Source organism: Spea bombifrons, chromosome 3, assembly GCF_027358695.1.
Source record: "Spea bombifrons isolate aSpeBom1 chromosome 3, aSpeBom1.2.pri, whole genome shotgun sequence".
NCBI lineage: Eukaryota > Metazoa > Chordata > Amphibia > Anura > Pelobatidae > Spea > Spea bombifrons.
This window is the reverse complement of record NC_071089.1, coordinates 74,237,960-74,261,255: the sequence shown is the minus strand read 5'-3', so window position 1 is coordinate 74,261,255 and position 23,296 is coordinate 74,237,960. Positions and strand designations below refer to the sequence as shown.

The window sequence follows — 23,296 nt, the reverse complement described above, 5'->3', positions numbered from 1 at the left end:
GTGTTTACATACTTCTTCCAACCCAGAGTGTGAATGTTTAAATGATGTATTCAATATGCACAGATTGTTCATTGTTGTAACAAATTTATACATACATGCATAAATGCTGATAATTCCAAAGGGTTCACTTAATTCTTCTTCTCACTGTATATAATAGTGTTAGAAACTCATCCTGTGTGTATTTCAAGGGAGCAGCCATTTCATTTTAAGATTTATATTATTTATATATATATATATATATGTGTGTGTATGAATGTAATGCAAGCTGGTGGATGTTAAGATAAATTATAGGTTTATCATTTCAATGAGGCTCATCTGTTACAGTAGTTATTTTCATGAGATATAAAATCCTCGTAGAATCCTCATAGAATATAAAATTACAGGTGTTACTTCCATATTCTCATATTTGCCATATAATAATTGGCTGAGAAGCTAACCCTTTTCTCTTACATGCAGATGTAACTCTTGCTACATCTTCAAAAAAAACAATACTGCCTGTCCTATATTTACAGCACAATTCTGCAATCTTTCATGCAGTGTGCCTTAACGAGATCCTGATACAGGCGTTGTGTCCTAATAGCCATCCATCCCTAGTATGATGGCCACTAAATAATCAAGCATAATCAAGAGCGAACAGGAAAAAAATGTAGCATACTCAAATTATGCCTGTATTAAGTGAATCCAGAATGAAATGAAGTTGAAATATTTCAGTGTTCCAAATGATCGAGTTACTACTTTTTTTTTTTTTTTTTTTTGCAACATGTTTTTATAGATGTATATCTAAAGGTGTACAAAATTGCATTTATGTACTGCTGTGCCTATATTGTTGGAGTGATAATTTATATTATGTCTTGTTTTAAAGGTCACTTCCACCAATTCTGCTGCTACTACCGTATCTTCAACTGGAGATCTTGACCTATTTACTGATCAGACGACAAAATCTGAAGATACTCCGAAGAAGCCATTGTCAAAAGACTCAATATTGTCACTTTATGGTACTACAAATATGTCACAACAAAACCCTCCAGGTAATTAGTTTTCAAGTAGATATGTGGAATGTATGCTTTTGATACCTTAGCTGCACAATAAGACCTAGGATTAATGAGGTGCAGTACAGCAGAATGGCGTTCTTTAAGAATCTAAGAGATACAGGGAACGCCATGGTGGGCAAAGTACAAAAGGCCTATAAAATAACCTTTTATATTTGGTTCCTACCCATACTTGTGGGTATCGCGGCAAAATACAGTACTGTGCTTTTGAGAGCTATAAAATGGCTATTCAGAGAAATGCGAAGATTAACTGGGTTTACATCATGCCAGGGAGAAAAGGATTACATCATTTGCCGCTTAAAGGGTGCATACAAAAATCTATACAATGTTTGTTCTAGTGCATTGTACATAGGAAATGTGGTACATTTAAAATAATTTTTAGAAAAAAGTAATCAATCTTTTACATTAAGCTTGCTTAATCTTTAAAAAGCAATTATGCAAACCTTGCAAAACCAGATCCCTACCTTTTTAAGAGTCAGCCAAGGCCAAGCTACATCGCTGTATAAAGTCCCATGAGCTTAAGCAAAGCAGTCTTTAAGGCTAAAACTTTCTAAAATCACAAAATGGTTAATCTGATCAATCATTTACACACTTATCTGGCAGTTAAATGGTTAAGACATTGTAAAGCCACTCGTGGCTATTGTATTTATTCACTTGTACATCAGCAAAGACCATATAGTTCTTAGCATGCTAGAACCCCTACAACCACATCCTGTGCTTCTATACTTTAGCAGTGAAGCATGGCAGGAAGACTGTTATTGGGCTATGGCCGCACATGACCCCCGTAGAAGCATGTTCCTTCATGGTCAGCAGATATATAAACGCGTCCAGTTTCTCCACCAAAAATTCTACAGTATCTGAATTGTGCCAGTTTTTTTTTATGGTAGTATTAGTCTTTAATGCGTTAACATATTATTCCGTTGAAAAAGGTAATTTTAATATTTTTCTCCAAGCTTTTTATGAGATCAAGGGAATGCTCAATTATAAGAATATGCTAGTGATGTGTGAATTTGTTCTAACTGGTTACTTCAAGAACTTTTTTTTGTTATAAATGGTTTGTGACATATTTCCACCTAAGTATGTAGAATAGCATTTGCAATTTAAATGAGGCTGAGCAAGAACAGTTTTTTTTTTTTTTCAATTTTTTTCTGTCTCGTATAGGAATGTTCATGGGTTCCTCTCCGATGCCGTACTCCACCCAGCCAGCAGCAAATTTCCAGACATTCCCACCCATGGGTGTACCCGTCAGTGGTGGGATAATGGGAAATATGATGGGGCAACCCGTTCCAGGCATGGGGCAGAACGCAGGCATGATGGTGGGCATGGGAATTCCCAATGGCTTTGTAGGAAACCCACAAGCTGGCGTTATGGGAATGTCTCCTAATATGATGGGGCATCAAGCTGGAATGGTAGGAAGCATGGTAACACCGCCTAACAAATTTGGCATGCAGCAAAGCCAGCAATCACCCTGGAATCTTTCTCAGGTAACTTTTTTTGATGTCCTGTGTTTTCAGACTTGTAAAGAGCACATTGCTCTGTGGAAAATGACCAGCATAAGCTTCCACAGTCAACATAAACCTGAGCTGTTTGCAAGGCCTAGCCTCCAAGAGTTGACCCACAGGAAAGATTACATTTAACCTTCACAGTCAAAGCTGTATAAATACATTTTAATGTCAAAACATCAATTTATTTTCTTTGCTTGTATCATAATGACCAATTAAAAAAGGCTGTTTTGGGGGTTCCATATTTTTTGTAGAATGAAGGTAACAATATAATTAGTTTAGGTTAGAAAACTGATTTATTTGAAAGGGGAACTTTGTCTCCTTTCTTATTTTCTGTGTGCAACCGGAGTGATCTCTTATTTAAATGGTGTTATGTCTGTTTAGAAGAGGATTCATGTCATATTGCGGGCACAAATTTGATAGTCTTGGGTTGGATTGCTGTCATTTTTTTCTTTCTAAGACACAAACGTGAAGCCTAATTAGCAGTGAGCAGCTGGTGATTGCAAACTTTTAATTAGTTTTAAATGCTGCCCACATGCAAATGCTCACACGTTTTGCTTACAGCTTTTAGCATTCCCAGATTTTTTAATCTGCCATTATTTCACTCAAGGCCTTTATAGCTGCATTTTTTTTCCTCCCATTATTTGCCTTTTAAAGCAATACTCTCCTTTTCTCCTCTGTGTGTGTGTGTGTGTAATATAGATATATATATATATATAGGTAAATATTATACTTATATAAACAGGAAAAAATAGTTAATATGCATAACTATGATGACTAGTTGATGTTTTTGTAAAAGACATAAAAAAAGATTTTGCAATGGTATTAAACATAATACACCTTTTCTGAAAGAAAAAAAATACTTTTAACAAAGCACAATTTATGTTTTACATTTTTTAAAGTTCATAAAACGTATGCCGTAATATTTATCTTTTCTTGTATCATGATAGTACCTAACAAGATAATCCTTCATTGAGAGGGAAAATCATGTTCTAGCAGATTTCAGCGAAAATGAAATAATCCCTTGATAATGAAAATTCTGAGTTATCATATGTTAGGTCGCATTTGGAATGGGCGCTTTCTAGTACAGTCATTTCAAATATTTCCTAAACAGCACGGACACATTTTCTGCATACGCTTTTTATTCCATGCCAACATTTTTTGGAAATCCAATCTATAAAAGACACCTTTTGTTGTAGCTTCTTGAGAAATCTGTGTCCAGCCGCTGCCGTTTTTGGCTCATACTAGCGGTGTGTAGGTGAGAAGGAAAATAAATGTCTCTGTTCAGCAAAAATGTAAAGCTTTTGTCCAGGTGTCAAAATGATGGCGTCCACATATCCATCGCTGATTGTCAAATTGATTGCCGAGGATAGTGATGCGAGTGGGCAAGCAGGTACTAGTGAACTGCTCTTGTGTAGATATTTAAAATCAGTATCTTGGGGGTTTTTTAGAGTTTTTTTTTCTTTTTCTTATGTGGTTTTGTGCTAGGCTCCATATCTAGCTGTAAAAGAGTGATTCTGACTGCTGAACAATGCTGTAGTGTGCTTTTGAAACCTGTTCTTGCAATCAACAACCTTATTCATGGAGGGACTTGCCTGGTCTTTAATTTGAAATAATTATTCTGTCAATAAATCAGCCAACAGGCAGCAGTTTATGAAAAGAGGGTGACTTAGGTGTAAGTTTTCAATGTTTGACTGGGTTGGGCAGCACTGAACAAAATTGTATTTTGTTTTTGTAGTTTTTTAAATTTTTTAAAACATCTTGAACCGTGAACCAAATCTGCATGGTGTGAATATGGAGAGAAGTGGGCCTTTTGAATGAATGTGGTCAGAAATGAATTGAGTTTTATTGAAGAAAAGTAACATGTTGGCATTTAGGCGGATTTAAATGGCACAAAACAAGCCAATAAAGTAGGTCCCTTTACTTCTTATTAGGTCCTCTGTGAGAAGTTACTTAAATTCCAAGAATCCCTCATTCCTGGGTGTGGGACTATAGCGGAATAATGTGTAGGCAATACCAGTTGCACCCATTCCATGAGCATTGTGTTTATGACCCAGGTGTGACACCTGTGAGAACCTTATTTACCAGAACATCCAAAACATTTCTATATGTAGCATTGTATTTACAGTTCTTAATATATTTAATCAAAATAGAAAAAGGCTCCAGGCACCCAAGGGTTCCACTCAGGCAGGTTTATTGAAGGAGAAGGACAACAACGTTTCGACATTGTGAGGTCCTTCTCCTTCAATAAACCTGCCTGAGTGGAACCCTTGAGTGCCTGGAGCCTTTTTCTATTTTGATTTACTGGGGAGTTGGCCCTTCCTGGCACAGCTAAGCACCCGAGTTCCTGTGGTGTGTGTGTGTGTGCAGATTCCTGATTCTGGTGACTTAATATATTTAATGGCATGCCTTAACATCTCTCCTCTCTCGCCAACACAAGTGTTCTTGTACTTTTAAGATCATATTAGTTTCTTCTTTACTCAGTGTTCTCCTCCTCGGCATTCACAAATCATGTCTTTGGAGTTCAGCTCTCTCTCCATGAGTAATGAGCAAAAGCTCGATGTGCCTTATTAGTGTGCTACTTATTAATACTACTTCAAATATTGTCCAACAGCTGTGTTTTACTTTATTCTACAAAAGCTCTGTATTCAATAATCACTTAATACGGCAGCGCTAAGAGCTTCCACCTGATTGGGCAATTTACATCTAAACTAATGAATAATTCAGATTGCAGAGACATTTCCTTTTGTCAAGTGCATTGCTACTGAATAAAATATACCTGTTAATTTGTTGCAATTAAGATCAGAAACATTGAAACGCTTTTATCGTTGACCCTCTAATGCCTAGTTGACGTTTTTGTTTTCCTTCGCCTAAATTTTAAAAAGACCCACGGTGTTGATCTCCCCTCTCGTGATCTTTTTATAACCAATGAGAACATAACAAAGGTTTACTATCCTTTGGCATCCTTGCAAAGTGACCCAAGTCTTCAACGCAAGGTTAGCTGCCCATTAATAAAAAATAATTAATAGTGGCTTTCTTTACTTTATAGTGGAATTCCTGTCCTTGTTTACTATTAAATGAAGGGGAGCCTTTCCAAACATGACCAGCCACATGCTAACATGACTGCTTTACCCATAATTATAATTTGTGTGCTAATTACCGTTTGTGTAAAATGCCCAGACTTTATCCAAGTTGCCCCTCCCCCCTTATCTGCCCTCTAAAATTAATTTAGAGAAAAGCAAATATCTGGCCTCTGTGATCTAAATTGAATGGTTCTTGTTCAGATTATATGCACATTAACAGCGATAAATCATACTTAGAGCTTTCTATCATAGATAAGTGAAATTGTATTGCCATTCACCTTCCTAGTGTAAAAGAAAAAACCCAGAGAAATCAGATGTGATCCGGGCAGCAAGAATAGCATGTTCCAAATCGCCCATTTGTGGCTGTTATCTCTCTGTTGTAAAATTGCTTATTTGTAGAAATTGCTGTACTGTTTATTTAGGAGAGAGACTGGAAATAATGTTCATGTGGCAATCACAGTTGGAGCGAGATTAGACCTGGCCATCCTTCATGCGCTTTCAGACACCACCTCAGGCCTGGCCCTAACCCTGATAATCTTTCCTGCAGATAAGAATGCAGCTTCTGACACAGCCAATTTACTTTAGTGGAAGCTCATTTCCCCACAAAGCAACTCAACGTGTGCCAGATCTCTACCAGAAGAATGAAATTCCGAAATAGATTGCGGGAATACTTTATAACCAGGGAGATGAATTTCATTAAAATCAAATGCATCTCCCAGCCTTTCCCTCTTCTGCTTATTCGACATGGTGTGCTGATCATAGCGTCTGTAGGAAATGACTGAAGAAAAAAAAAAAACATTTTACTGACACCCTTATAAATCTCATGTGCTATTCCAGTAATACAAGGGAGTCATAATAAACTCTTTAACACTTTGTGAGAGAGTCATCTTTACCTCAAAGCGTTTTATTTTATGAGAACTTAGGCAGGCCTAGCTATTCACTGATTTTAAGAATGCCTGTGAGGGACAGACTTGTACAGGTTTGCTTATTATGCCCACCTCAGTTTTGAATTTCAATGGGCGTTTGCCTCAGGAGTCGGTGTTATGTAATTTTTTCTTTTCGTTGCTTCACCTGCAAAATAAAATGTCTATTTTTCAAAATATGTTAAATATATAAAAATTTCCATTTAATCTACTGGATACCTTTTTGTGATTACTGTAGCTGGGCGTTGCAGTGCGTTTGGCCCTCTTGTATATACGCTACTATAACAGCTAATGCTGGGACCTTCTACAAGCTTGTCCTCATCCTAATTTAAGTATTTCATTTTAAAGTTTTTATTTTCTGAGAATATCTCATTGAGCATTTGGTAGTCGCTTATTTGCTTATTATAGAACAAAGAAGCACACTCATCTGGTTTAGCCCAAAGATTGGGTGGTCATGTGACAACCACCTTATCCATGTCTGGTAATAAATGATCACATAAGCCATTAGCAGGAGTTATTAGTCCACTAATCAAAGTGCCGTTAGTCATGGGGCCCTCAGGCGCTACAGAGGTCCACATTTTTGGCTTTATGTATTTCAGAGGATACTACACATGCATTAATTGTCATTTGTTTATGGTTTAAGATTGGAACTGAACAGTGTGTTATCCCAACCAACAAATTGTCATGCTTCTCCTTGTAATAGTTCTATAGTCCTCACAAAACACCATTATTAGAAGACCACATGCAGTAAGCTATTACTGTATTTTAGATAGCAACCCACGGTTAGTCCTTGCCTTCCAAGTCTGCCTTCCAAGGTGGTGAACAAAGCTCAATGTCCACATCTAGGTATGATTTATCGAGTCTTGTAAAATGCACAAACACGTTGTGCACTATTGTGCAAACATCATTTCTATAACCTGTTTCTGAAACAGTGGCTGCTTGCCCTTCTGCACCCATTCACCTTATAATAGGCTATATTTGGGGACATGTGTATCTAGTTATGAGATATAGATTCATATATCACATCTCTGGCACCTTGACTACCTGCCTTAAAGATCATGATCCGATTTTCTACCCGTCACATTGAGGTCATGGAGATAAATTGATGTGCGAGGAAGAATATAAACAGTTTGTGATACCTGGAAGCTGGTTTTATCCTTCATTCAGCTGCAAATCCAATAATCCATTATTATCCTTTTGTGTGGCTAGCTGAGCGATATAAAATAGGGCTAACAGAACTAAATCATTTATTTGGGGACCGGAGGAAGGATTTTCTCATTTATTTGCCGGCTCCCGCACACGCATGAAAAATGGGTTTGTTATTGAAAAGTTGTAAATAGCTCCTTATGTGCAGATGTTATGAGTTATTGATATGTTTTGTAGCATTTTATCAGTTGCTGTAAATTCTGCAAAACATCTCTCTGGTGGCAGTATGAATCTCAAAACATGAGCGCTCTGTTGATCAGTACCCATTCAGTTGGGGTTTTTTGGTCTCAACATTTTTATATGAATGCATTCAAATTGTCCCTGTTCACTGCCGTATGATTGTTCCCCCTATTCCTCGTTCATGTATTTGTATCTAGATGTTATAGCATCATCATGGCAATAGCAAATGTGCTCATTTTCTGAAATTACCCTAACCCTACCTTATACACAGAATCACCTTTGGAAACTGCATACAAGTAGCTGCTCTTCTTAGGATTTAGTGGTGGAAATGTTTTAGCTGCTTTACTGAAGAATCTGTTTTGCTTCAGACACAAAAGTCTGGTTTTCAGTCGTTCAATAAATATAATGAATTGAAATCCGGTTGCTGTTGTATAAGCGGAGTTCTGAAACTGCAGCATGTATCCCTTGTGTCCACATCGGTTGTGTCTTAGAACAATCTTCACGCGTTTTCTTTCTATTCACTGAAGCACTAAGTGTTACTAAAGCACTGCTAAGCTAAGTATATAACCCAAGGCTATATCTCTAGTGTGATCTCGCTCCAGAAACATCGAGATGTATGTTCACCCCAAGGAAGTACAAATGAAAATAGTTAAGCAAAATGGGAATCGGTTCATCTTTACTATCATCCACAAGTATTACATAAGTATGAAAAATAGATACATTTTGTTGAGGTTCACAATGAAATTTGAACATACAAACATTAACATAAATACGGGGGGCGGGGAACAAACTTGTGCTTACGGTAGCCGCTTTGAGACAAGATTTCGATGAGGTGCTTTCTAGGAAATTGTACACGCAAGGCTTTTTCCTAAATTAATACTTTCGAAAGGGCAGAAACTGACCACCTCTTCTACTGCCAAATGGCGCTGTGTTCTGGCAACCACTGTAGTCTACCATAGCTAAATTAAGAGAGGTTTTCTGTCTGTGCTCAAGGTCCCTTTTCTTTAAGAAAAGTCTCTTTTGTGGAGTCCCATGGTCACTTATCACTAGTGGTCCAAGCCGTACACCAGAAGTGATGATAATGGCATTTAACACTGCTGAATCGTGTGCATCACCCAGTAAACTGGGAGGAGGTGTGCTGCTTTCGAGTGCATGCGAATACCATATATACTTGTGTGCACGGATCTACTGGTTGTGCTTATGTCTCAATGTGTTGCTCTTGTGCTTTACAGATGAACCAGCAAATGAGTGGGATGAACCTGAATGGAGCAAACAACATGATGGCTTTCGGTCAGCCGGCTAACACGGTGGGAGGAGGATGGGCTGGAAACGCCACTGGTCAGACTCTAAGCACACAGCTGTGGAAATGAAAGCGGCCGCCGAGATCTTGTCAAGAGAATCCATTTCACATTCCTTGCTTTGATGCACATGATGCCCCTTTGTTTTAGCCATGTACATACTTTTATGCTTTCTCTTCAGATACTCTTAAAAAGGAAGTTTGTGGACGGGACTTGTTAGTTTTTGTATTCATTTAAATCTGTTGTGGAAAGTGGTTTTAACCCTTTAAGTGCCAGCGTTTGAGCAAAGCATTGACCACCTCCCAGGCACTAAATTTGCGTATCATTGGCAATTGTCCAGTCGTTATCATATTTCATGGCTGGTTTTAAAGGAAACTGCTTGACCTACTTGTTTGGGTATTCCTTCCCCAGAATCAAAGGAAACGCATCTAATGATTACATTAAAGGAAACTGGGTGTCGTGTTAGTAGTACCCTAAAGAATATAAAATACTAGCCCCGTACCTTCATGTTAAGTATTTTGTGACCCTAGAAAACATATTGTGATGGTATGAAACTCTGTTTAATAGAGTAAGCAGGTTGTAAATGTATTACTAAACGCCTTTTGTTTTTTAATGTAACCATTTCTGGATGTTTGTTTCATATCTGTGATGTCATATCGTGCTGACCTAAAAGCACTGCATTTGAATGAAATCTATTCCTGGATGGGACTTGCCTGTGAAATCTGAGAAGATCTAAAGTTTCCAGAATGAAGTCATACATTTGGATCATATACTTCTCTACAGTTTCTCGTTGTGGGAAATTGTGCACCTGGGACATAATGGTTGCAAGTGGCCCACTTTTCTTATAAAGTACATCCAGGTTAATGACTGTTGTGTTTACATCATTGGGTGCCTAGTGTTAATGAGATGCCCTTCTTCCCCGGTAATCAATTGATAACTCCACAGATTGTTTGTACTTAAGCTAGCCTTTGGGGCAATAGTTTATTACTTAATACTGACAAGGCAATTGTTAAGCTGTATGCTGTACTTTCAAGAGTGGAATGTTCTGTATATTGTGTTAGAAAACCTGTAATCATTAGGTATGGGGGCTGTACGTAAATGGGCTTTACCATCATCCTATCCTTCTGATGGATAAGGCATTAGATAACGAAGCATTGTGGCTCATGCAGACCATGTACAAAGATAACACACGAGTTGCAGAAAGTCCATAGAGGTTCTTGGGATTTCAGTAACTTGAAGGATTGATTGAAGGCCATCATATGATCAACATCTAGGGCAACGAATGGCAGCTTTTCATAGACCCCTCCAGTGACCACTGCTTGAGGATCCTTAGGGTATCCATTTTTGTGGACATCACATGACGGCATTTGATCATCATACCTCAATTTTAATTGTATCCTGAGGATGTTTGGGCTCGTTCGCAAGGTTTACCTTCTCTGTTCGAGTATGCCACACTAGAACCTGTAACAAAGTTGCACAACACAATTTTCTGTGAAATTGTACTCTAGCATAGATAGTACTCTGCTATTAAATGGGGGGTCATTGTTTATGTGATGCCTTTGTTCATCTTATAACTCCTTTTTAAAATTGTTTGTAAAATGTACTGTAAATGTGGAAGGGGGGTTGGGCACAAACTAGAACATAAGGGGTTTTTTTGGGGGGGGGTCATCAAGATCCTCTATCTTTATGGATATAAATGCTTCTTCCTAGCTTTGTACCACATAGTTCAGTGACTAAAAGGATTTAAACACTTGAGATTAATCCACTGCAGCAAAAGTTAGGCTAGATTTTGGTTTTTGGGTTTCTTTTCCCCTCTGTTTTTTATTTTTTGTTTTATTTTTTTATGGGTCTTCTTTAGCAGGTGAAAGGGACATCGTAATATCAAATCCAATACCAAAAACTATTGCTTCCATACTTTCCTCAGCTGCCCCTAAGTATTGGTTGTTCACATGCTTTTTGTTGATGTCTCCCTAAGCATGTTTTTGCCTCCTGGTGGACACCCATTTGAAGTCTTAGCAGGACTGATGGGCGCCTCCATTCTTATAGCAATATAACAAAATGTATTAAGGTTGGTGCTTAAAATACAAGGCTCCTGCTAAGGTGAAAACCCCAGCATACTAAACTTGTCAAGGCACATCTGATACCTGTGCAAATTCCATAGTATCATTTTCAGCCAGTGTTACCATGGCTAGGAAAAAGATGATGCTGACATTCTAAAAGACTGTGCCCTTTAGCTAGGCATGATGGGTAGTTTCTCAGCTAGTGACCAATCTGCTATCCATCTTCTGAAAGTTTTACTGCTGGGCTTCTGACCTCACAGGAGACAATAGCCTGAAGGGCTTGTTTTATCAATTTTAAAAAATGTTTACAGGAGAATACTGACCCTATTCCACTTTTAAGTTGTTACATCTCAGATTTTGATTTCCTTTTTACCTGATGTTAAACCTTAAACTGATTTAATCAATGTTTTGGGCTGCTGAATTTTATTTCATTTACACTTTTTATTTGTTACAGGAGCCTGTGTATCATTTTTACATTGCAAACACATGCTAAAATATCAACTTTTCCCCCATTTAAATTGTATACAAATGTGTAATGAAACTATTGCTTCAAAGGAAGCTGGTATACTGAGCTAAATAACCCTAGTGAAGTTACAATTTAATGATACAACTTAATGGAATTTTGAATCTTCATGTTTTGTCCTGCTGTCACTTCTTGAGATAAAGGTTGGATGTAGTATTACATGAATTAATGAACAAGGTATCTATTGAAAATAAAAATTCTGATGTTACATGCATGTCTTTACCTTTGTGCAGTTGTCGGCTTTTGGTTCAAGTTCCTCTACTTTTATAATTTGTTTCAAAAAATCAGATTCTTGCATTCCCGGCTGGGAACCTCGTCTCTTAAATACAGCTTTTGGGCTTGAAAGGATCACTTGAAGACTCACAGCGAATCCTTGAAAGAACAAAGGGATAGAAAAGAATTGTTCAATATTATATCTGCCCGAGGTCCTGATTAATTATACTGCTATGCACCACCAGCATTCACTTACCACGAGCATCCAGTATTTTCTCTAGTGCCTGAAAGGTTGTATTCTCTAGTTGGTATTACATTTATTAGCCCATATGTTTTGGAATAACTAACAACTGAAGACAGATTTGCAACTAGTAAAGATATATATTGGCAAAACTTACATTTGATGGAAACATTATCAGGGGTGTATTTATGGGGGTCCCTGACCTAGGCCTTCATGTAACGCTCTTCAACCAACCCTATTAGCCTCTATCCTCAAGGAGGCTCTATCCCCGTGTCTTCTGTTGAGTATCATGAAGCGACATAATACTTTGGTTCTCTACCTCACAAGGACATAGAGCGTGAGTGATACTTCGGAGGCATTGCCAGTCCAGTGATCCACCAGGGATCCCTATGTTAGATCACATAAAATATTCAGGAGCCTCTCATAAATATAGAACAAAAATTTGCATCAATACCAAATGCATATTTCACAACTCAATCTAACCTTGTTATAACAAATGATTTTAAGCCCGTTTATTCAGATTAGTTAGTGGTCGCTAGACAGGAGTTTCTGACATTTACAATGGGGCAGGGAAAGATGTTGTAACGTGCAAGGGAACGTTAGTGGGTTAGAGAAAAACAAAATCAACAAAGGGAGCAAATGTTTAAATGAGATGGATTAAAACTGAGGGAGGAAGGATAATTTAAAGGGACAGCCTAATGCTCCAATACCCCCTCTAATGAACAATGCGTATTCAAATTAAATATTTTATAACTCATTCTTACTAAACAAAAAAACACTTAATCTAGAAGTTGCAGCCCTGCATCCCTTCTCTTTGCGTTTCAACATTTGGAACACATTCACTTCAATAAGTGCATCGGGATCTGAACAGACTTCTGCCTGTGGTTTTCACCAAGGCAGTACTGGAGGAGAGTATATGATGTACACTGAGATGTGTTTGGCCAAACACCTCTCCTGCACTGCATTTAGCTTGTGGTTAGTGAGAGGAACTAATGGGGATTCTGCAGAACCATTCCATTTATTTGCAAAATAGATACCTTGGAAATTCAAAGGGCCATATTTCTTAAAGTGCATATCATGGGCATCATTGAGCCCCTTTAAGTAACATATGGAGGAATTGAACACACAGGGCTTAAAGTGAAATGTGAGGTGTGGAGAGAGCTGAAAATTGTGGTTGGTTGGGATGTTTAGTGGGGATGAGAACATTTAAACAGTCAACCTGAAATAGGACTAGATTGCTTGTGTAAGCCACCACCCATCATGTGTTACCCGGTGAAATCTGACATTCTGCATAGAGGCATGCTTGCTTTGTGTATGGTTTATATATTTCCATAATATGTGGGTACATTGGAAACTCATTCGTCATAAAACTGTCTCTCTGGATGATGTTCAAGCTAGTAGGAAGCAAGGTATCAGCCAATTAACAATAAATCCACTTCTATTTTAGTGAATGGAAGGTAATGTATTATTTAATAACTACACATTATCTTTTTCCTAAAGTGCTGAGAAGTTTTTTTTTTCTCTTGCTGTCTCTTCCTGGCCTCCTTCAAGCACTTGATTTTAAGCTTTCTATGATTCACTCTGTATCCTATTATGCTTAGATAATGGCTGCAGTAAAAAAACATCCTTGCTACCTGGTCTCCACAGCAACTGATCAATTTATGCAAGTAATACATTTATGTGCAAAAATAAAAGAAAAAAAAATGCGTGAAAGTATTGGTTACTAAAAGACTGCACATGTGAAGGGTGATTTAGATCACGCCACTGTTGCTTTACACACAGCTAATCAATGATGCCCAGTGCCAGTCCTTAGAGTATCTTTAATAAAACAGGCATGGTTCATAGAACTGCACATAGTACTGACATATAGGTAAAGAATATGCTACAGAAATAGTTATTTGTCCTTTATCTTGTCTGAAGAACAGGATCCTGACAAGAACTCATAAGGAAAAAAAAAAATCAGCAAGATGCAAAACCATAATCGCCTAAGAATGCTATTATAGCGTGCAACTCCCAATTGAAGCTGATCCTTTTTCACACTATAAATAAATCTGCATTTACTTCAATCTAAGGCAAATATATACTAGTCATATAAAGTAGTAAAATAAGGGACTGTGACGGCTGGCCCTGTATTATGTATAGGTAAAAGTTAAATAATATTTCTTCAGTCATATTGTCTGTTGAATTACACATTATGCAAGGTCAGCTCAGCCTTTCCTGCCTGTCAAGCTTGCTGGGGAGGGCCCTACATCTCTTTAGTAAATAAACCCCCCAAATTTTATGTTAATGTGCACTACTTGATAAAAGGGTCAAAATACTAGAACTAAAAGGCAACTTTCCAGAAGACATCTAAGCTACAAAGACTACATGGCAACACATTTTTTGTTGGTGTATAGCTGCATGGTCTTTGGACCCCTCTCAAAGCTGGACCACAGACCAAAGAGGGCAGTGACATTACCAATGTCAGACGCCCCTTGCAAGATGTTGAACATCACCAAAAATAAGGCAATACCCAGCCAACGTCCTCTGAATTTTTTTTTGTTAAAAAATATGGCACGATTTGGATTTGATAAGTATACAAAAGTAACCCTTTATATACATCAAGTAAGTCATAAGACCTGAATCCAATAATATCGCTACTGCAGGCACATAGCAAGCGGTTTTCTATTCTAGAGAAACCTAAATTACTTGGCTTACACAGCTGAGACCTTTAAATCCTGTTTGGCTCCTGTGATCTTCCACTCTCTGGATATCTGCCCTTTGTCTATTTTTTCTTTAGTCAATATATGTGAAAACTATGCCATGCTCCCCTGGGCCAGAGTGGACAGAAATGTCTTGAGAGGGCGTCCGTGGCCTTTTATTGGAGAGCCTTAGAGGGCATGCACATCTATTGATTTGTATTTATAAGGCAGCAAACATGTTTAGACTTTGCACTGGAGAAATACAATAAAAGGAAAAGCTCAATAAGTTCATAAACAATGGGCAAATAAGATCTTTCCCCGCAGAGTTCATATCCAGTGCATGTAGGACTCACGGATATGAGACGTTGCGCAAGGCTTTTAAGGTTTTGTAGTTAAATTTTATATCAAATAAAGTAGTCTTCCTATTTACTGTAGTTCTACAATAAGAACCCTGCATGGGTTCACACATCAGAGAATAAGGACAGCAAACAAAGAAGTACAGAAAAAAGCGTACGGAAGGGAGACAAGGGAAAAAAGTTTAAATGGATATAGAAAAGATGAGAAGGATAACACCCTGTGGACTGAAAAATAGGACAGTTAAAGGGACTTGAAAGAGGGTTGAAGAAGGTGGGAAAAAAGGGGCTACAATTAAGAAACTAGGGTTATTTTGTACATCAATTTATACTAAGGAGTAATTGTGCATACCAAAAGAATTGGCATTAAATATATCACATGTAATGAGATCATCTGCACAGCAAATAGCTCAGCTGTTATATATATATTTATGTATATATATATATATATATATATATATTTATGTATATATATATATATTTATGTATATATATATATATATTTATGTATATATATATATATATTTATATATATATATATTTTCATGGCAGGGGGTCCATATCACATTCTCAAACCAGGGCCTAGATTTGTACACAGAGTAATGTGATTATGGTTCTATCAGGTTTGCATCAATACCAAAGGTTTCTTATCCTGACCTTGATTATGAGTTGCTAGTAACATGCCAATGTGCCCTAAATGTTACAGATACAGACAAAAGTCCAAAATGTTGAGTGTTTGTCAATTTTAAATATATTTGGCTAATTTTGATACCAAGGAATATATTCGTATCTGATCAAATTGTGAGTAAGTAAGGGGTTTGCTAATACATAGACCTGCATAGCTCCACACTATGTGATCATGGGGATTTGCCCATTTACACACTGGTTACATCTGAAGGATACCGTTCTGTTAAGTATCCAGGGACCAAGGTATAAAGCAGGGCATTTTTTCACAGAAGTACAAAAAAACATGTTTTGCTAGGTTTTTCTTCTTAGAATGTCAACACAGTGCATAAGGAGAGGGATCTATGTTCTCTCTCTTGGTTCCACATGCACGTAGACTCGTATATTATGTGGTTAGTTGCTAATTAGGAAGGACCAGAGGCAAATGTTAATTGTTATAGATCTCCAATGAACATCCATGCTGGAGAACAGCACCCAGGTTGCCTCCAGAAATTTGCTTCTTGCTCACAATACATACAACTATCCGGCGATGAGCAGATGATGTATCAGATGTGACACCAGAAGGGCACCATGCAGTGAACAGTAACTTCCATTACAATTCAAGATTGACTACTAGTTCAATACAGGTTTTCAAAGCTCTGCTGGCAGTTTGCTAATACAAATGGCAAGGTCTTTGCTATGGTCATTTTCAACTTTTTTTGGAGTAATCCCTAGCAAGACACAGATTTCCAATTCCAAAAACGTAACATTAGATTTAAGTGGACCAGTCTTAAAAAAATGACCTTTAAAATAACAATGGACTATAAAGTCAACAACCCCCTGATGGTGGCATAGATTCATAATCAGTAGGGTACCTAGTACTGCGTGCTCTCTAGGTAGCTGTTAGGTGACACGGTGTGCTAAAAAACATACATGAAGGTTTCCATCGGTGTACACAGGCTACTGTGTCTTCTTTCTTCATTTCATTCCAGTGTCACCTCTCTCCGGCAGACTTCAGACTAAATGGGTCGGTGACATCCTTTGCTGGCAGCCAGAGCCTCATGCCTGGAGCTATATATTGCCCACATTAAGGCTCTTTAATGTAGCCTGTTCATCAACGAAATGTATTTATGTGATTTGATCATTGCAGTGTTCTGAGCTCCAGGAGTCTTCTGGTTTGAGAGGAGAAGTTTTAAGGATGCAAAATAATTATTGGTAAGTGTAACATAAAGGTAAGTAAATAATAATCATGAGGCTTTAATATAAATCATAAAGAATGTTTTACTTGCATTGCTTTATGTAAAACAATGTTAAGTAGGGTGGTGAGATTTCTCCTTAAAGGGACAACAAACCCTTACATACCTGTCATCATTTGATATGGCCAAACAAACTGTAGAACATACACTCATGTGATACACTCATACCCACTAAACATCGCAAAGAGACGCATCGAGGATAGAAGGAGGGAGAAAGGTATTTTCATCCCAATAGCCAATCCGCCTCTAATAAAGGAGCTCACCACTTCAGACCTACCTCTTTAGGAATATAATGCCATTGCATGGTGCCACCCTAATTCAGGCAGCTGCCTTGGGCTAAGACTGACATAATTGTTAATATATTTTGATATTTCAACCAGAATGCACTTGGGCTATTTTTCTCACTACTATTTATTTTATTAAATGTTTCTTTTAAATCACTGTAAAATGTTTTATTAATTGGATTTCAATAGGTCAGAAATCTGGCCATAATGTCTACCGTAAGTTCCAAGGCTGGTGACCTGAAATTCATGATGAAAGGTACCTTAAAAAATACTCAGCTTTCAAAAAACAGCATTTGCACAGTATATTATGCATTGTGGGTTGTTCATTGTGTTTGATCTAGTTCAACATAACAGAAAATTTACATTTTGTACCATAGCAAAGTACATAGACATGTCCAGATGCATATTTCAGGCTTCATCAGGCATGAATACTGCAGGAGCCTCCAAACCTCTCATGATTTAGAGCAACGCTGGCTTACATTTTAATATAGAGGGCAGCATGACTTTCAGAACTTTGGTTTGAAGGTCCAGATAGTATTAAGAAGAAGAAAGTGTCCCATCAGTCCACGTGTCACCAATTGTGGAACAATACTATCACGTTTATATGTTTATAGAACCTTTTTGTTTTTTAGAATACCTCTGAACGCTAAAACTTATATAACAATTATAAGCACCACAATCTTGTATTTACAGACTTTCCATGTCACCTATTGTTGGGAGTCATTTGTTAATTGATTTTTTTTACATAAACTTGATTAATTAATGACCACAAAATGCAATAGCTTAAAGTTTCAAGGTCCTGGGGTCACTGCTCATCTTAAGCAAGTAAAGAAAATCCATAACGCGTACATCAGGGAATATTTAACACATCAGCACAGTGGTCACAGATTCAGGGGCTGGCATATGCTCGTGTCAAGAACTTTGAAAGGAGTATGTCTGTGTCTTTGCAAATACCCTGATGCAATAGCGGGGGCTTATGCACCAAGTGTGCCTTCGTACTGTATTTATGATGTACTGTGTAGACAAATATTTAAAGTACACTGCAGAAAGCATGTAGCAAATGCTCAATTAGCCCCTCTGTTGATCTGCTCATAAGGATGCTGTTGTGACTAGCTTTATATTTTTAAAATAACTTTTTCTGGGACCAACATAAATGCTCCCCTGGTATCCCTTCTTTCTTGAAGCTCAGAATATTTGGTGGGTATGCATGTGCCATAGTGTTCTACGGCCCTAAAAGCCAAAAAATGTGTATATCAAAAGCAGAAGATGTTTAGAAATATTTGCAAATAAAGTTTTCTTCTAAATGGCTTACCCAATCACAAAGTAAAATATCTATCAAGTCATGCCATCTGGCTGTGCTTCTAATGAAATCAGTTGGGTGGTGGTACTGTAGAGGCTTGTATACCGTCCCCAGACCTGCCTTCCTAAGCCAGACTATGCCACAGCCACAAGTGCTTCTGAGATGTGATGCTCTTTAGGTATAACAATATATATAATATATTTGTAAAACACCTTTTCAGACATTCACCAAAATTGGCCATTAGAATCATCCCTTGGAAATGTAAATGTGATCACATATCTGTTGAACTGAGGAAACTATATTGGTTCTGGCTGAAGGAACAAGTAACTCAGTCCTCAGAATGGGGTACACTGGCCCCCTTAAGCACATATATTGTATATAGCAAGGTTTTCCCTGTTTATGCTCTATAAGCTCATAGATAACTCCCCACCTAGACTCTTATTGTTCACTTTATCACTTAAGTTCATGTTTAAGCAAATACTTACCATGACCCTCTTATATTATTGACCTGGAAGACTCCTCGAGATCAGAACACTGCACTGATAATGTCCTAAGGAACATGGCATGCGTAAATACTGATGTGGCAAACAGAGGCCAATGTCATTACGTCCGCCTCACACGTTGTTGAAAGAGCTGCAAAAGATGGCTTTATTTTAGACAGCCAGGGCCGGCCGAAGACTTAACGCCGCCTGGGGCGAAGTTTAAAATGCCGCCCCCCCCCCCCGCCGCGGCATTTTAAACTTCGCTGACGCCATTATTTACCCCCCCCCGGTACTTACCTTTAAAGAGTCCTGCGGCGAGTCTCCCTGCTCTGCCACGGTGCAGGTTTGTAATGCTGAGCGCCGGAAATTGACGCCACTTCCGGCACTCATCATTACAAGCCGGCACCGAGACCGAGCAGGGAGACTCGCCGCAGAGGAGAGAGAGAGGGGCGCCGAGCAGGTAAGCGAAAACCACTCGGCGCCCTTCTCTCTCTCCTCCGCTTCAAAACAAACAACAAAAAAAAACGCTTGGGGCGGCAAAGTGCCGCCCCTTCTAAAGTGCCGCCTGGGGCAATTGCCCCAGTCGGCTCCATTGTAGGGCCGGCCCTGTAGACAGCACATGGCTTCTGGTATGGGTGTCTGACTTACACCAGGCTAGCTGAAGACCATCTTGGTAAGGCAACACTCACTGTATCCACATGGGACAAAACAGGAACTTAAGGTTAATTTCCTTCAACTTGTGGAAACTTTTTACTGATTCTCAATCAATTAAGGTCTTGTGTGAAAGAGCCCATAGAAAAATTCTGTTATTTTAAATGGAACATTGCAGCCATAACACCTACTGAGCAGAAGACACTGATGAATAATTATCCATGGAAAAGTACACTTATAAATCATGTTCACATCCACTGTGTGTTTGTGTTTTTATTTTGTACTGAATGTACAAAAAGCATTTTAAAGGGATATCATTAACACAGTAGTATTCACAGAAATGTTCATACATTTCTAGATCAATGACTGTTTAGAATAAACGTCATGAAGTAGCTCTCTCCCTGGACCTCTTCATTGAGAATAGCTATGGCTGAAATCAGCTAGGTAAGTGCAACATCATTTTAGTATAAAATACTGTGGTCTTTCTTCTGATCTTTGCACAAAGGCCCTCTAAGTTACATCCGGCAGGCATCATTCTGCCACTCAAAATCTTGCATGCCATATTCAGAGTAAAGGTGGCTTGTGGATTGGGAATTGTGCAGTTTGCCAAGCATTTTCAAATAAAATCCTTTTGGTCTGGAGGTCCATAAAATTATTTCTCTAAAAGAATAGTCTTACACTTTTCTTGAAATGGAAAAGGGAAAAATGTGTAGGTCAGTTGGGCATCATGATCTGCTAGATGTTTGACCCTCAACGGGCCAGTGACGTTCACTGTATTAGTCTCCATCTACAGTACTCAGATAGTTAATACCTTGCAGTTTCCAGAAATGTCCAATTGCCCATACTGTATAATATCTGCAAACTTTAAATTAATCATTTATGCATCCGTCATCAATCATTCCTCGCTTGAAATGTTACAGTAGGGTGATGCGTTCTGTTGCCAGTTCTTTGCTGGGCGTTGCACAATGTCTAATTTCCAGGCTTTTGCTAGCCTTATTCATTATTTTCATCAACCTTCAAGTATTTCATTTAGAAATCTGAAGCATGAAATGATTTATTACAAAGGCTTGTAGCATGAAATACAAGTGGTGTGGCCAAGGTTCACACAAATGTGGGTACATGGATATCCATTAGCCAGCACTAGAATAATAGAAATTCCTTCCATCTCCTGACTATTCTAGGGTAACTTTATTCATTATTTTCATTAGTTGCTAAGTGTTTCATTTATAAATCTCAAGTATGAAATGATTCATTTGAAAGACTCTTAAGAGAGAGCAGAAAAGAAATAGAACCGGAAAACAGCCTCTCAGGTAGATAGATGTGTTTGGTTGACTGCGGTACTTTTGCAGAAATATGATATCTCTTTGCATTTAAAAGAGCTGAGATGTTATAAGGCATTTGGGAACAACTGTGTGTGAATCACACAGCATGAATTTCAAGGACCGGAAAAACACTTTTTGGCAAGGTAGTGTGTGTGCAAAAAATCATCCAACCACAGGATAAAGACTGCCAGAGAGAAGGCTTAACTTTAGGCTTTAAGATTGATGAGATACGTTTTGAAGCTTTTCATCTACCGACGACGTATATCACTAATTTCCCCTCAAGTCTTAGAATCCATCTCCAACTTTCATTGTTATCGTGTTATACAATACTGAAAAATACTGTTCCAGCTACAATATATTCCAAACCAGAAACGTTTGCAAAGGGCTGAAAGTTGCCACCTTTTTTTGGTAGCATTCATAGCTGGGGACATCTCAGAAAAGCTGTCTAGGAGCTCTCCTGCAGACTGGGCAGACTTAGGCAAGGATAGGACAATGCCAAACATCACTTTCTGCCCAGAGAACAAAGCATCCGGAAACAATATGGTGCAGATATAAAAGCTAGAAAGATTAGGTCTAGCAGTTGGCCAATTTGTTCTTTTGGTTAATGAGCAAATGTGGTTGTTGCTAAATCAATACCACCTGAGGCCCCGTTCCTGCCACAGTGAAAAAAGTCATATTGAGTGCTGTCTTCAACAGAAGGTCATCTGGACCCTAGTTTTGTTAGAGGAGTGACCCAGTCAGTAGACATCTACTCAGCAGTCTAGGTAATTTTTTCATAAAAAAAATGACAAGAGATGAATTTTTTAAATAACCTTTGCTCCATAAAGCATTAATCTAATAAAAATTTGTGTACCTTTTATTCACTAAGCAGCAAAGGCTTGTGAGTTGGCAGCCAAAAACTAAACAAGTTTGACTAAAGTTTAATTTGTAAATTGACTAATGCCAGCTTGTATGTGCACCTGCGAAAAAACACTCAAATTGCACACACTCGACTGCAGGAGCATTGAGTTGATGTGAGGTCAGAAAACCACTTGTGGATTCATTAACCGACAGGTAATTTACAAGTTGTAAATACAAGAGGGATGCAAGACGACATGCTAACTGACCACTGGGCTTCTTAGTATGTTACCACCATCCTAATTTTTGACTTACCTGCCATGTCAATAGCAAAGGGTCTATCTGCTCTCCATCCGGTGTACCAGCCCACCACTTTTCCATTCTCAACAATGGGCCGTTCATAGCGACGTCCTCCCACAAGCCCCACTGGCCATACAGAGACCTTTTGTGTTGTGCGCATCTAGTTAGAGAAAAAAAGAGCCAATATGATCATATTCAGTTATCATAAGGTATAAACAATAGTTTATAACAAAACAAAATGCATAAATAACTTCATCACATCACAGACAATAAGCCAGGTTCCACAAGAATGCATGTGAATTTATGAGGTTTGGTAAACTATTTGCTGACAAATAACATATCCTTGAAACTGAGCTGTTCAAACCTGAGTGTCAATGTTGTAAGTACGCAGATAGATCAAAGGTTTAGTACATATTGTGGAGATGTATAAACTTGTTGCAAGCATCAATCAAGATAATTTGTCTCCGTGTAAACATAAAAGAGTTACACCAGAAAAAGGGCAATGTGGGAAAAAGATTCTGATACACGGTTTGAAACAGGGTCTTATTACCATAGCAACCAGGAGAATGATCCAATCAGCAAAGCCATACCATTGGTATAGTGATATGACCTCTTCAAACTTTTTTTTTTTTAGTGCCTTTATTTACAAAATGTATATGAAATTGCTTAACAGTTTAGCTCTGTATGCATTAGATATTTATTTTGCTATCATGGAATATATGACTATATGTATGGATAATTATTTGATCAGTTTATTGCCACCCTATTTTGATCTATGTATTTTCTAGGAACGCTATGTATTAATAATAATAATAATAATAATAATAATGATATAGTAATGTAAGTGTTCCTTTTTGGCATACCCCATAAGTTTTTATATAGCTTTCTC

The 23,296-nt window shown here is 38.0% G+C and overlaps 2 protein-coding genes across 3 annotated transcripts in view; one reads left to right on the top strand and one right to left on the bottom strand.

Moving 5' to 3' along the window:
* The window catches only part of SMAP1 (small ArfGAP 1), a 118,330-nt gene extending 108,877 nt beyond the window's left edge, over nt 1–9,453 (top strand). For both annotated transcript variants that reach the window (XM_053461169.1, XM_053461170.1), the window contains 3 exons: nt 863–1,028; nt 2,211–2,533; nt 9,176–9,453. In XM_053461169.1, the coding sequence (XP_053317144.1) occupies nt 863–1,028; nt 2,211–2,533; nt 9,176–9,313 (627 nt within the window). In that variant the 3' untranslated portion in view covers nt 9,314–9,453. The remainder of the gene's footprint in view (nt 1–862; nt 1,029–2,210; nt 2,534–9,175) is intronic.
* A 30-nt stretch (nt 9,454–9,483) lies between these two features.
* Nucleotides 9,484–23,296, bottom strand: part of B3GAT2 (beta-1,3-glucuronyltransferase 2) — an 85,539-nt gene continuing 71,726 nt past the window's right edge. Inside the window, exons 2-4 of the mRNA XM_053461172.1 lie at nt 22,423–22,567; nt 12,048–12,196; nt 9,484–10,702 (exon numbers count right to left, since the gene is read on the bottom strand). Of these exons, the coding sequence (XP_053317147.1) occupies nt 10,616–10,702; nt 12,048–12,196; nt 22,423–22,567 (381 nt within the window). The 3' untranslated portion in view covers nt 9,484–10,615. The remainder of the gene's footprint in view (nt 10,703–12,047; nt 12,197–22,422; nt 22,568–23,296) is intronic.